Source organism: Lithobates pipiens, unplaced genomic scaffold (assembly GCF_037356315.1).
Source record: "Lithobates pipiens isolate NorthernLeopardFrog02 unplaced genomic scaffold, aLitPip1_a1.2 Scaffold_13, whole genome shotgun sequence".
NCBI classification, from domain to species: domain Eukaryota; kingdom Metazoa; phylum Chordata; class Amphibia; order Anura; family Ranidae; genus Lithobates; species Lithobates pipiens.
In genome coordinates this window covers 274,252,872-274,266,838 of record NW_027507718.1, presented here as the reverse complement: position 1 = coordinate 274,266,838, position 13,967 = coordinate 274,252,872, and the positions used below count along the sequence as shown (strand labels likewise).

At 42.0% G+C, this 13,967-nt stretch overlaps 1 protein-coding gene across 2 annotated transcripts in view; it reads left to right on the top strand.

Moving 5' to 3' along the window:
- The window catches only part of UBE2D3 (ubiquitin conjugating enzyme E2 D3), a 103,534-nt gene extending 90,792 nt beyond the window's left edge, over positions 1-12,742 (top strand). For both annotated transcript variants that reach the window (XM_077476646.1, XM_077476645.1), the window contains one exon: positions 11,881-12,742. Coding sequence is in view for 1 of the 2 variants with exons in the window: in XM_077476645.1 (XP_077332771.1) it covers positions 11,881-11,926 (46 nt within the window). In the remaining variant the exon portion in view is untranslated. The remainder of the gene's footprint in view (positions 1-11,880) is intronic.
- The last annotated feature ends 1,225 nt before the right edge of the window (positions 12,743-13,967 follow it).

Here is a 13,967-nt window from a genome sequence, read left to right as displayed (position 1 = left end):
CATGATGGGAATTGTAGTTCCTGAACAACTGGAGGGCCATAGTTTGAAGACCCATGGATTAAGTTTTCGGTACCCGCTGACTGCATTAGAGCGCACATTTTGTTACTTCACTGTAAATTCATAGGGTATACAATTAACCATGAACCCCAGTTTGAAATGTCAGTGTCTTTTTGATTTGGAGACTGTACAGAAATAATTGTGAGTGGTGGTTTGTATACTCCGGTTTTAACTCTAAAGAAGTCCAGCCAAGTGTTAGGCCAGGCTTCTCCAATGGGCAACAGGAGTGCAATTCATTTTGCACTCCTGTGACCCGTTTTCAGCAGAGATCGGTCTGAAGTCTGCACTCCGCTGAAGTTACCAGGATCATTCGGGACAGCACATCATCCCAACTTGGAAAGTCTGGATCTGCCAGCTGCCTGGACTGATGGCAGTCTCAGCCTCTCAGCGAGCTGCCGAGACAGCCGCTCCCTTCACAGCTTAGCGTTCCAATGATAGCCGAGGAGCAGAGGAGAGCTGCTGATTGACAGGCAGCAGCTCTTCGGGGAGGTGAGACAACCGAACCATTGGCAATGTTCTGTAGCTCGGTGAAGAGGTGGCGGGGGACAGATGCAGCATCGATCTGATGCTGCATCCACCTAAGTATGATTATGTAAAAAAGAAACATACTTCTTTTAATTTTAAGTTCAGACCTTCCTTTTTAGATGCAAGACTTGAGCCTCAAAGCCCAACAAGTCTTCCACAAAGCCCTCTTCCCAATGAAGGGGCACCCTTATTCCTAGGAGTTGGAAACTTCTTTTATCATTTCCCTCTGGGTCACATACGTGTGGATTCATGCTGATATTTCAAAATGGGGGCAGAAATTAGAGTTCAAATCTACAGATTTCCAGAATTTCACGTGCAATCTGCGAGGTTGGTAATTGCCTTCCTGAGACAGGTGGAATACCTGGCATTTGTAGACATTAAGATGCCAATCTACATATTCTCATTTTGCCACCTTATCGTTGCTTTCTGCAGTGGCAGAAAATCGCCTCCTGTTTGGGAGCAGATTTGCCAGAAGGGCAGTTCCACAGAGTATGAAAAGAGAGAAACTGCGCTAAGGTGAAACACAAAAAAAATATATAAATTGGTCCTAAACGGATCATATTTAGTTTTTTCCTGTAGTTGTGACAGTTAAGCCGCAGCTAAAGAAAAATATATAAGCTGCACTAAATTCCACATACATAAAAATGTGTGTAAGTAAAGTGTCAATAGATTATGGGCTATTAACCAGCCTCTAAACATTAGTAAAGAATCAAACCATAAATGATAAATACATATGAATGTTACAATCTTAAACTATGTGAACTGCCTATCCCTTACAGTATGGGACCAAGCCGCACACCCCTATATAAAATACAGACTCTAGAAACACCCAGTGTATAGATCAACAAGTCTGTTTGTCAAAGAAGTCCTTGTATAATAAAACGGAATGTGAATAAAGTTCTCCACAGATGAACCGTACTCGATCCACCACCGTATGCGATTAAGTAGTGCTTGATCCGCCACCAAATTAAATTTGCCGCTTACCAGAAAATCATGACCCCTCCCCCCACTACAGATTGTCACAGAAGGCATATGAATATATAGTAGTCTCCCAATCCAGAGGGGTCCTCGATACTCTCCTTACACCACCACATCAATATGAGGATTGTAGAAAATGCTCCCAAAAAATCTTTCTCATAAATTTAGAGGGACTCGGGATAGATGTACCAAAACCATGGAAGAGAAATAAAACTCCAGATAGTGTAAAACCTTTTTATTACTAAAGACCAAAAAATAAAATTGCACTTGGTGTATATAGAAATTGGAGGTCGGCCGATATATCGGCCGATATTTGCAGTTTTTTAATTAATTGGCATCGGCCGATTGTGCTGGTAAAAAGCCGATATAGAACTGCAGCAGGACTTTGAAATGACTTCTGTATAGAAGTCAGTGTAAGTTGCCATAGAAACGTCTTCCTCCTCTCTGGGCAGGCTGCCAAGAAAAGAACTAAATGATACAATGTTTACACTTGAATGAAATCATCTCGGTGTGTAGAAGTTCTCAGTTTAACCATTTAAAGACTAAATCTTTTCTGACACTTGTTGCTTACAAGTAAAAATCCTGTATTTTCTGCCAGAAAATCACTTAGACCCCCCCAAAAATTATATATATTTTTTTAGCAGAGATCCTAGGGAATAAAATAGCGGTTGTTGCAATATTTTATGTCACACGGCATTTGCACAGAGGTCTTTCAAATGCATTTTTTGGGGGAAAAAATACACTATTTAAAAAATAAAAATAAAATAAAAACAGTAAACGTAGCCCATTTTTTTTGTCCAAAAGTTTTGACTACCTGTTTTTATTTAATATATAGGTTTTTTCTTTTTTTTTTTTTTTTTTTTTTTTTTTTATCTAAATCATACATACAAGTAAACTGGAGGTTTGTTTTGTTTAATGAATGTTTAAATGTAAGAAATTTTCTGTATCACTTATGAAGACTGCTTTCACACTGGAGAGGGCAGGCGTTGATGGTAAAACGCTGCAAGTTTTAGCGGCTCTTTACCATCATTTTAGCGGTGCTATTTGGCTGCTAGTGGGGCACGTATAACCCAGCTAGCGGCCAAGGAAGAGGTTAAATGCGCCCATGAAGCACTGCTGCCAAATCGCATTGCAGGCGCTTCGGCAGTGGTGCCCATTCATATCAATGGGCAGGAGTGGTGGAGGAGCGGTATACACCACTCCAAACGTGCTGCTTGCAGGACATTTTTTTAAGATCCTGCCAGCGCATCGCCTCAGTGTGAAAGCACTCTGTCTTTCACACAGACTGCAGGGGAGCCGTTTTGCAGACACTTTACAGGCGCTATTTTTAGCCCAAAAGCGCCTGAAAAACGCCCCAGTGGGAAAGGTGTGTTAGATCAAGGGGGATTAAAAAAAAAATAATATATAAAAAAAGAAAAAAAGAAATAAAATAAAATCGGCCTAGCATATCGGCCCAAAAAAATCGGCATCATATATTGGCTATCGGCCACCATGATTTCTAAATATCGGCATCGGCCAGAGAAAAACCCATATCGGTCGACCTCTAATAGAAATCATCAGCCTTGAGTCCGTTGTGCCGGCCGGATGCATACGGACAGACCCGTTCTCCTGGAACTGTTCCAAAACGCAAGGTGACGTTAGCGTATCGATCATCCCTACGCGTTTCGCATCAAAATTGCGTCGTCCAGGGGCACCCACAGAGTATTTGCAAAGGTCCTAGGACCGTTTCTGTAACCTGGATATCCTGAGTTCTGAGAAGAGCAAGATTTTCCAGACCTCTCCTGAAAGACTCTTCTCTTGTCCAGCTGTTGGCAAGCATCCACAGGACAATTCAGATGTGCTTTGATTGGATGATCAAAAGTATTCCAGTCTGTCACATCCCAGGGGACATGGTGACTGGTGGAAGACTAGCTCCCCATCAACATCCTGGAGCTCAGAGCAGTCCATTTGGCTCTAAAACATTGAATGCCTCTGCCTTGGGCTGCACACCTGTTTGTTGTAGGGACTGATTTAGACATGGAGAATGTCAAATCTGGAGCAGACATAATCTGGTGCAGCTTTGCATGGCAACCAATCAGCTTCCATCTTCAGCTTGGTCAGTTGTGCTGTGAAAATGCATCCTGTGTTTTTTCACACATAGGATGCATTAAGGTGAAAAAAACACCTTGCAGTCACTAACCCCCCCCCCCCCCCCCCCCGCCTTTTTTTATACTTACCGGAGCCTCGAATTTCCGTTGGCGCGTCCTCTCTCAACCCTCTCGCCATGGACGTCCCGGCTCTTGATTGATCAATGGCAGCGCAGCCATTGGCTCCCGCTGCTGTCAATCAAATCCAGTGACGTGGGGGGCAGGGCAGAGTCCTGCATTTAGCCTCTATGAATGCTGGACTCAGGAGCGCGCCCGCAAGGTAACCTCCTCGGGAGAGTGCTTCTCCAAGGGGGTTACTTAATGCGGGAAGGAGCCACCAGGGGACCCCAGAAATGGATGTTTGCGGCCACTCTGTGAAAAACTAGCTGCACAGTGGGGGCCAAGTATGACATGTTTAAAAAACAAAAAACCTTTTTTTCCCTTTTCTATTAATCACAGCAATAGGAATTCATCTTCAGTTTGCTGCCTTTTTTGTCTATCTTGCGCTGCATGCAAGATCTTGGTATTATAAGGCTGAAGCGTTGCTGTGACTGCTAAGCTTTCCAAAAACACACATTCCTTAACATTTCAGGCAGGCATTCTGTAACCAATTTACCAGTAGTAAAATGCTGTGTTTTAACCACTTCAATACCCGGCCATAGTAAAATGACATCCTCTAGTTTGTGGGGAGATATCTGAATTCTGCCTATAGCTACAGGCATCATTCAGATATCAGTCTTTCCGGCTGGCAATTCTGTGCATAAGAACAATCATAGCGCCAGTTCCACTGCTTGATTGTTATAGGCAACGGGAGGGGACGCTCCCGCTGCCATCCGGTGCTTCTCCGGGCTCTCCCGTGCCATCAGGGGCCCGGAGAAAGAATCGCCCACTGCCGGATGACGAGCATAGAGATTTCTGGTGACCAGATGGTCACCAGTCATCTCTGACCTTTGGAGGCCCGGGCGCAAAGTTATGTCATGCTCGGGTACCCGGAAGTAAACAAAGCAGCGATCGCGGCTGTCAGCATGAGATCGTGAATTTTTTATTTTTGTCCGATCTCATGCTTTCCAGCCTGGAGGAGAGATGTGGGGTCTTATTGACCCCATATCTCTCCATAAAGAGGACCTGTCAGATTCTTATTGCAAGGTATGTTTACATTCCTTGTAATAGGAATAAAAGTGATAAAAAAAGAAAATGTAAAAAAGTGTAAAAATAAAAAAATTAAGTAAAATAATAAAAAAAATTATTAAAATGCCCGATAGCTCTCACTCAGAAGTGAACACCCACGTAAGTCCCACCCACATATGTAAACGCCGCTCAAACCACACATGAGGTATCGCCACGTGCGTTGGAGCGCGTGCATCAATTCTAGCACTAGAATTGACGGCTGTCAGCATGAGATCGTGAATTTTTTATTTTTGTCCGATCTCATGCTTTCCAGCCTGGAGGAGAGATGTGGGGTCTTATTGACCCCATATCTCTCCATAAAGAGGACCTGTCAGATTCTTATTGCAAGGTATGTTTACATTCCTTGTAATAGGAATAAAAGTGATAAAAAAAGAAAATGTAAAAAAGTGTAAAAATAAAAAAATTAAGTAAAATAATAAAAAAAATTATTAAAATGCCCGATAGCTCTCACTCAGAAGTGAACACCCACGTAAGTCCCACCCACATATGTAAACGCCGCTCAAACCACACATGAGGTATCGCCACGTGCGTTGGAGCGCGTGCATCAATTCTAGCACTAGACCTCCCCTGTAACTGTAAATTGGTAACCTGTAAAAATTTAAAGCTTCGCCTATGGGGATTTTTAAGTACCGAAGTTTGGCACCATTCCATGATTGTGCGCAATTTTAAAGTGTGACATGTTGGGTATCTACTCGGCGTAACATAGTCTTTCACATTATATAAGAAAAAATTGGGTTAACTTTACTGTTGTAACTTTTTTTTTTTTTTTTTTTTTTTTTTTTTTAAGCATTTGAAAAATTATTGTGCAAATACCATGTGAGAGAAAGTTGTAATGGCCGCCATTTTATTCCCTAGGGGCAGAGGTCTCAAACTGGTGGCCCTCCAGCTGTTGAAAAACTACAAGTCCAATGAGGCATTGCAAGGCTGACAGTTAAGAGCAATACTCCCAAAGGCAATGGCATGATGGGACTTGTAGTTTCTCAACATCTGGAGGGCCACCAGTTTTGAGACCCCTGCCCTAGGGTGTCTGCTAAAAAAAAGTTTGGGGGTTCTGAGTAATTTTCTAGCAAAAAAATTATGATTTTTACATGGAGGAGAGAAGTACCAGAATAGGCCCAGTATTTAAGTGGTTAATAAATTAACAAGGTAGTATGGCCACAGTAAGGCCTCATGTTACACTGCTGTAGGTGGACGGATGTTTAGGAGCAGTTTTTTTTCAGGCTGCCCCTGAATTCTCCTGTTCACTTATCGGTACATTTACACAGGGTCGTTTAGTCATTTCTTGGTATATAAAAAAGATGGGGATATTCAGATGCATTTGAAATGCATGTAAAAGCTGCTAAACATGGTAACTCGCGTTTAGCAGTGTTTACAGATGTTAATTTTAACAAAAAGCGGCATGTAAACATGGCTAAATCGTTCAGGAGAGGTTAAACATTGTCACTTGAATCCTAAGGCCCCTTTCACACTACCGATCCGTTCAGGTCCGCCTGTCAGTTTTTCAGGCAGACCTGAACGGATGCTCCATAGAGCTCTATGGAGCGTCGGATGTCAGTGGTGACATGTCCGCTTACATCTGACCCGCTCCGATCCAAAAAAGTGTGACCGGGGGGGCGGGGGGGGGGAGATATTTTTTCCATCAGTCATCAGAACAAGTGACGACGGACACTGTGGTCCGTCACCCGATCTCCCATAGTGGAGAGCAGCGCTGTGACAGGATCCGTCCATGCGCAGTGTGCAGAGACGGACCTGTCCTCTTCCTGCTCAGCGGAGATCGCTCCGGCGATCCCTGCTGAGCAAGCGGATATCCACGGGGCAGATCTACTGAACAAATAAAATGTGTTAATAAAGACATTTTTATTTTTTGCGTGTTGATGCCAGGAACCTTAAGTTATGTAATTTGTACATTTCAGAAGCATATAACTAAAGCGACCAGAGGTGCAAGAGTTGACATGCATTTCATGGCTGAAACTTCACTTTCTAATTCCCAGCCAATTTCAACTGGGAATTTTAAAAAAATAAGCTATTTGTGGCAAGTTGTGCTCCAAAATATGCATGTGCTACAGCAGCATTCCAAACCACCTGTAGGTTTTAGTTAGTGGTTCTAAAGGCAGTTTTACCATAATACAGAGAATGCATTAAGGTAAACGCCTTCTGCATGCAGCCCCCCAAACACTTGAGCCTGAATGCGATCCAGTGATGTACATGAGAGCAGCGCCTGTCCTGCTGTCATTTACAGCTAGTGAGGGGAGGGATGAGGCGGGGTGCACACAAGTAGGGCTGCAACTAACGACTATTTTAATTATCGATTAGTTGGCCGATTATTGTTTCGATTAATCGATTAATAACTTATTTTTTTTTTTTTTTTTTTTAAAGTGAGTCAAATTGACATTCATTTTCACCCAGAGTGACGGGACAATTTGGAAATAGAAAACTTTAGTCACAGGAATTTTCAGGCAATATATATGGTTTTCGTTCAGAAATTACATTTATTTTAAAAGCAGAATGTTAAAAACAAGTGAAAATTTCAAACAAAATTCTTTCATTCAGCTAATGTACAAATATTTTTCGTCTGAATATTCTCATCTGAAAATGAATTGGTGTGACAAGCATAAGGCTCAGTACACACCTATGCAGTTTGCTTTTGATCTGTTTCTGCAGTGCTTTTTGCTGTACGTTTTGATTTTACTGTAATTTGCATTTTTGCTTTTTTTGGGCAGATTAAAAAAACAAATTGCTGCAAAAACGCATTGCATGCGTTTCTGCAGCTTCTCCATTGAAGTATATTAAACGCAAAATGGTGCTTTATTGGTTCAAAAGTCTGACGCTTTCAGATGTGAACGTGTCCCATAGGAAACCATGTAAATGAACTGTACATTTCTGCAAAAAGCACCAATAAAACACATAGATGTGAACCAGGCCTAAGACGTTTAGTAACATAATGGGGTTAAAAACTAAAATTAGCCCTTTATAATAGAAAAAAGCAGATACCGTATATACTCGAGTATAGGCCGACCCGAATATAAGCCGAGGCCCCCAATTTACCCCCAAAAAACTGGAAAAAATTATTGACTCGTGTATAAGCCGAGGGTGAGACATGCCTGTCCATCCCTGTGTGTCCGTCCATCCCTGTGTGTGTCCATGCATCCGTGTGTGTGTGTGTGTGTGTGTGTGTCCATGCATCCGTGTGTGTGTGTGTGTGTGTGTGTCCATGCATCCGTGTGTGTGTGTGTGTGTGTGTGTCCGTGCAGCCTACCTGTGTCCAGCCTGCCTGTGTCCGTCCAGCCTGTGTCCCGTCCAGCCTGTGTCCCGTCCAGCCTGTGTCCCGTCCAGCCTGTGTCCCGTCCAGCCTGTGTCCCGTCCAGCCTGTGTCCCGTCCAGCCTGTGTCCCGTCCAGCCTGTGTCCCGTCCAGCCTGTGTCCCGTCCAGCCTGTGTCCCGTCCAGCCTGTGTCCCGTCCAGCCTGTGTCCCGTCCAGCCTGTGTCCCGTCCAGCCTGTGTCCCGTCCAGCCTGTGTCCCGTCCAGCCTGTGTCCCGTCCAGCCTGTGTCCCGTCCAGCCTGTGTCCCGGCCCGGCCCGTCCCGAGCCGAGCCTCCGTCCTTCAGCTCTTCGTCGGCGGCCATTCTAGGATTCAAAAGCCGCGCCTCCGTCGGTGATAGGCGGAACACTCAATTTCCCACTGACTGCTGTTCCGCCTATCGGATGTCCGTGATAGGCGGAACACTCAATTTCCCAGCAGCCTGTGTTCCGCCTATCACGGGCATCGTCTCATCCTCGTCCGTAGTACGAGGATGAGACTATGTCCGTGATAGGCGGAACACAGGCTGCTGGGAAATTCAGTGTTCCGCCTATCACAGGCGAAGGCGGAGGCGCGGCGTTTGAATGTTAGAATGGCCGCTGTCTGTCTGCTCGATACGCTGATCGAGCAGGCAGACAGCGATGACTCGAGTATAAGCCGAGGGGGGGCACTTTCAGCCTCAAAAAAGAGGCTGAAAATCTCGGCTTATACTCGAGTATATACGGTAATCACTACTGTAAGGGGTTCATTTTTTTTTACTGTAGAACAGTGAAAGTAATACTTACAGTAGCGGTTGCTCTTTTTGTACTATACAGGGTTTATTTTAGTTTTTTAACCCAATTATGTTACTGGCCGATTAATCGATTATGAAAATGGTAATCGATTAATTTCATAATCGATTAGTAGTTGATTAATCGATTCGTTGTTTCAGCCCTACACACAAGTGCCACCATAGCAAGTGGCTTGCTATGGGGGAGGAGCCAAGAGTGCCAGCAGGGACCCCAAAAGAGGATCAGTGTTGCTCTGTGCAAAATCATTCAGCAGAGTATGACATACATGTTTAAAAAAAATTGTGGCTTTTATAATCACTTTAAGTCATTTTCGTCTTTTTTTTTTTTTTTTTTTTTTCCTATATAGTAGCCTGATAAATTTTGTAATACTGTGTAGTTTTTGGCTACATTTCTGCGGAGAACACTGTTATGTTTAGTACATTAAGTAGTGCTACAACTAACGATTATTTTCATAATCGATTAGTTGGCCGCTTATTGTTTAGATCGGTTAATAACCTTAAAAAAAGTGGGTCAAATTGATAATTTTCAACCACAGTGACGGGAAAATTTGGAAATAAAAAACTTCTTAGTCAAAGGAATTTTCAGACGGTGTATGTGGTTTTCGTTCAGAAATTATATTCATTTTAAAAACAAGTGAAAATTTCAAGCAAAATTCTTTCATTCAGCGAATGTACAAAGATTTTTTTTTGTCTGAATATTCTCATCTGAAAATTGATCCGGATGGCCAGCATAAGGCTCGGTACACACCTATGCAGTTTGCTTTTGATCTGTTTCTGCAGTGTCCCTGACCCTTTCAGATGTGAACGTGTCCCATAGGAAACCATGTAAATGAACTGTAGTGTATTTCTGCAAAAAGCACCAATAAACAAATCGATGTGAACCAGGTCTAAGATGTTTAGTAACATAATGGGGTTAAAACAACGAAAATGAGCCCTTTATAGTAGAAAAACACAGATCACTACTGTAAGGGGTTAATTTTTTTACTGTAGAACAGTGAAAGTAATATTTACAGTAGCGATTTGCTCTTTGTATTATAAAGGGCTCATTTAATTTTTTTAACCCCATTGTGTTACTGGCCAAGTGATCGATTAATTTCATTGATTAGTTGTCGATTAATCGATTAGTTGTTTCAGCCTTAACATTAAGATGAAACCGCTATGTCTGGAGAGTAGATATAAGCTGTCATCCTCCAAACTCTTATTTAACCAAACGCCAATCCCATGCTTTTTTAATTTACTCCACTGAGCTGTGGTCCAGGTCGTTAATGCTCAGCCTGCCCGTTGAGCGCTCCACAGCTCATAGGAGTAAAGTGTCTGGAGTTCTGCTAGATTTAAGTTCAGAGGACATGGCCTTTCTGTAACCTTTCTCTTTGGCATTTGTTGCACACTCCAAATTAAATGTAATCGGGAACCTTGTAGATAAAAATCTGCCTTTGTGTGTGTTTTTTTTTTTTTTGTTGAAATTTTATTTTTTTACATGTCGATGCATGTAGTGGTGCGCTTTCTTGCACATTGACACACATTTTGATTTTTCATTAAACCACTTCAGACTAACTTGCATAGGTGTTTTTCCAGTCTTGTGTAGAATTTGCTGTTGGAGTTGGAATACCCATGAATGTAAAAAATATAAAATGTGCACTTAATTTCTTTAACCACTTCAAAAACGGTAAAGTTATTCCAATTTTTATGTATAATATGACAGATGTTACACCAAGTAAATAGATACCTAACATGTCGTGCTTTAAAATTGCGCACAATCATGGAATGGCGCCAAACTTCAGTACTTAATCTCCATAGGCAATGCTTTAAATTAAAATATTTTTTTTTTCATTAACAGGTTACCAGTTTTACATATGTGGGTGGGACTTGCATGTGTGTTTGCTTCTGAGCGTGAGCTACCGGGGGCAGGGCCCCTCCTGTCGTGCCCCTCCCGTGTCGCCTATAAGAACGGTCAAGCGGCGGAACTGCCACTATGATCATTCTTATCGCACACAGAATCTGCGGCTGGAAATGATATCTGAATGATGCCTCTAGCTGCAGCCATCATCCAGATATGCCCCAAAGTCAAGGATGTCATTTTACTATGACACGTTATTGAAGCAGTTAAACGCTTGTAAATAATTACATATCCTAATAATTACATAGCCTTTTTAATATTGCCAAAACCTTTTCTTTCAATAGCAGGTTCTTCCTTTTCTTCTCTCCCCCCCCCCCCCCCCCCCCCCTTTTCAGGAGTGTTAAAGCGGGACTGTACTGGGGGAAAAAAATATTAAAAGCCAGCAGCTATAAATACTACAGCTGCTGACTTTTAATGGACACTCACTTGTCCCGGGGTCCAGCGATGCCGTGGCCGATCGATCTCTCAGCTGCTGCCGCCACCATTCTAGGTGAGGGAATCAGGAAGTGAAGCGAATCGGCTTCACTTCCCAGTTCCCTACTGCACACGCGCGAGTCGCGCAGCGCAATAGTAATTGTCCGCGCTGTCTCTGGGACCTGTGTGTGTCCCAGCAGACAGCGCGGCAGGACAGGAAGAGGCATAGACTCCCACGGGAGTCTATGCTCGGAAGTGGGTGTAAATACCTGTCTTTGACAGGTATCTCCACCCCCCCCTCCCCCCTGAAAGATGCCAATTGTGACACCGTAGGGGGGGGGGGGGGAGTGTTCCGATCAGCGGAAGTTCCACTTTAGGGTGGAACCCCGCTTTAAATGCACACAAGTCAGTTTAATGAACAATGGCATTGGCTCATGCATTTCTTTGTAGCAGTAGATCTTTGCATGTAAAGATGTGGAAAAAAAGTGACAAACCATTTGTGGGATTTTTAGGATTAAAAACTGTGCATTGGACTGAAATTCAAGGTTTTTTTTTGTTTGTTTTTGTTTGTTTTTTTTATCTATTAATTTCGTCTTTAATTTTTCCAGGTACAACAGAATAGCCCGGGAATGGACTCAGAAATATGCTATGTGATGCTACCTTCAAGTCTGAATAAACCTGCATTATAGCTGGAATAAACTTTAAATTACTGTTTTCCCCTCCCTTTCAGACCTCATCTACTTACCTTCCCCTCTCTATTTTTTTTTTTTTTTTTTTTTTTTTCGTGCTGCCTCCCTTCATGCACATGCTCACATGGGAAGACTTTTAGCTCAATATTGGACAGAAACTGCTCTAGACTGTCAAGTAGTTACCAGAATACAGTTGCCCAAGATTCATAATTGTATCAAACGGAGCATGTGTTAAAATGTGGCCAATGTCTTCACTGTAACTTGGTTATGAGACTAAATCCATCTTTCATTTCTCACTGAAATGGTGAAGATAGCGCCTCTGGGCTAGGGAGGGGAAGGTGCTAAGCAGAAATAAATTAAACATAAACAATGCCCAGTTGTCTGTCATTGTATAGAATACAGGACCATGGAATTGCTCTGGATATTTTGGTCAAACCCTTCAGCTATTTCAGACTTCATGATGTACTTTATGCTCATAACTGATGTTTGGGTGGCGAGTTGGTGAAATTTATATAGCGGAACAGAAGTAATGTATTTTATGCATGTCAATAAATATGACAAATTGAAATTGGAAGGTGAAACCCCATTTAATAACAGGATCAAAAGTTTTGTAATTTTTCATTGAGATTTTTTTTTTTTTTTTTTGGAGGCCGAGCTATTAGTTGATCTATCTTCCAAACACTGTTAATATAGCACTGAATAAAACCATTCAAGCGTCAATGGATGACTGATCAACTAATAGCTCTTAGTCTTTATTCTTCAATAAAGTTGCATAAACCAATCTGTTAGCAGCCTGAATTAATCAATGTTTGCAACCTTACTTTCTTTGTAAATTCAAGAAATGTGTGTGTATATAAAGTATGGGTTTTGTTCTGTTTGACGTCAAATGATAGTGTAAAGTTCACAAGAACAAAACATTTTTTTTTTTCCTATATTCTTTTAAAGTTGTCGAAATCGGCATAGTATCATAAGCAGATTTAACTTCTGCCCATTCTGGGTGGAAATATCAACTGGTATTGACTGGCTGAGGAGGGATTATTGTGATTTAAAGTTTACTGGTCGCGTAACACTTAACGTTCACGGTATCTTATTTAATACATTTTTCCTGAACTCTGCAACATTCTGCTGGTGACAGCCATCAACCCACTGGCAATGTGTGGTTGGCACGATCAGAACTTGGTGAAGGCTCACATGGCCGTACTAATTTTCCACGACAGAATCCTGCTTTGCCATTGGCATGGGGGACTGGTGTCGTGAAGCTTGTTTAAAAGTGATTTTTTTTTTTTTTCCATTTTTAATGTGGGATGTTCATTAGATTGAAAGGATTATTTGCTCTGCTGTTTACAAAATACGTATTTTAGTGCAAACAACAAGTTTAATCTCTAGATGACTTATCATGAATGAATAAAAGCAGTACTGTTGTTTTTCATTTCACAATAAAAAGCTGTCTGTGCCACTTTAGTTCCTCCCTTTTTGTTAAAACGAACATCCTTAAAGTACCTAAATGGGGCTTAAATGTGGCTTAGGGCTGCTGAAAATTGGGCATTATAATACTGAAGTTAATAAAATTTGGTTAGGACAGACACGGGTGAATTTTCAATTGGTTCATTTATATGGTGGCATTGCATGCGGACATTAGCATCAAATGGCTTCCAGAGCAATACCTCTTGCTAATCGGTGTGCCAATTTATTTTTATTTTTTTCTTTAACCTTTGTCTTAGTTGATTCCTGTGCCCCGTTTATTTATTTTTTTTGAGCTGGTCGGTGACTTCTATAAACCTTCAGACCGCCACTATATACAGCAGGGAAAATGTATTTGATCCCCCTGCAGATTTTGGCCACTTACAAAGAAATTAGGCGCCAATTTTTATCATAGGTTTATTTTAAATGATGGCGACAATGTCAACCAAAAATTCTGAAAAACGATACAAATGTTCTAAATTGAGTTGCGGTTCAGTAAGTAAAATGTATTTGATCCCCTACCAACAACTCTGGCTCCCACAGGC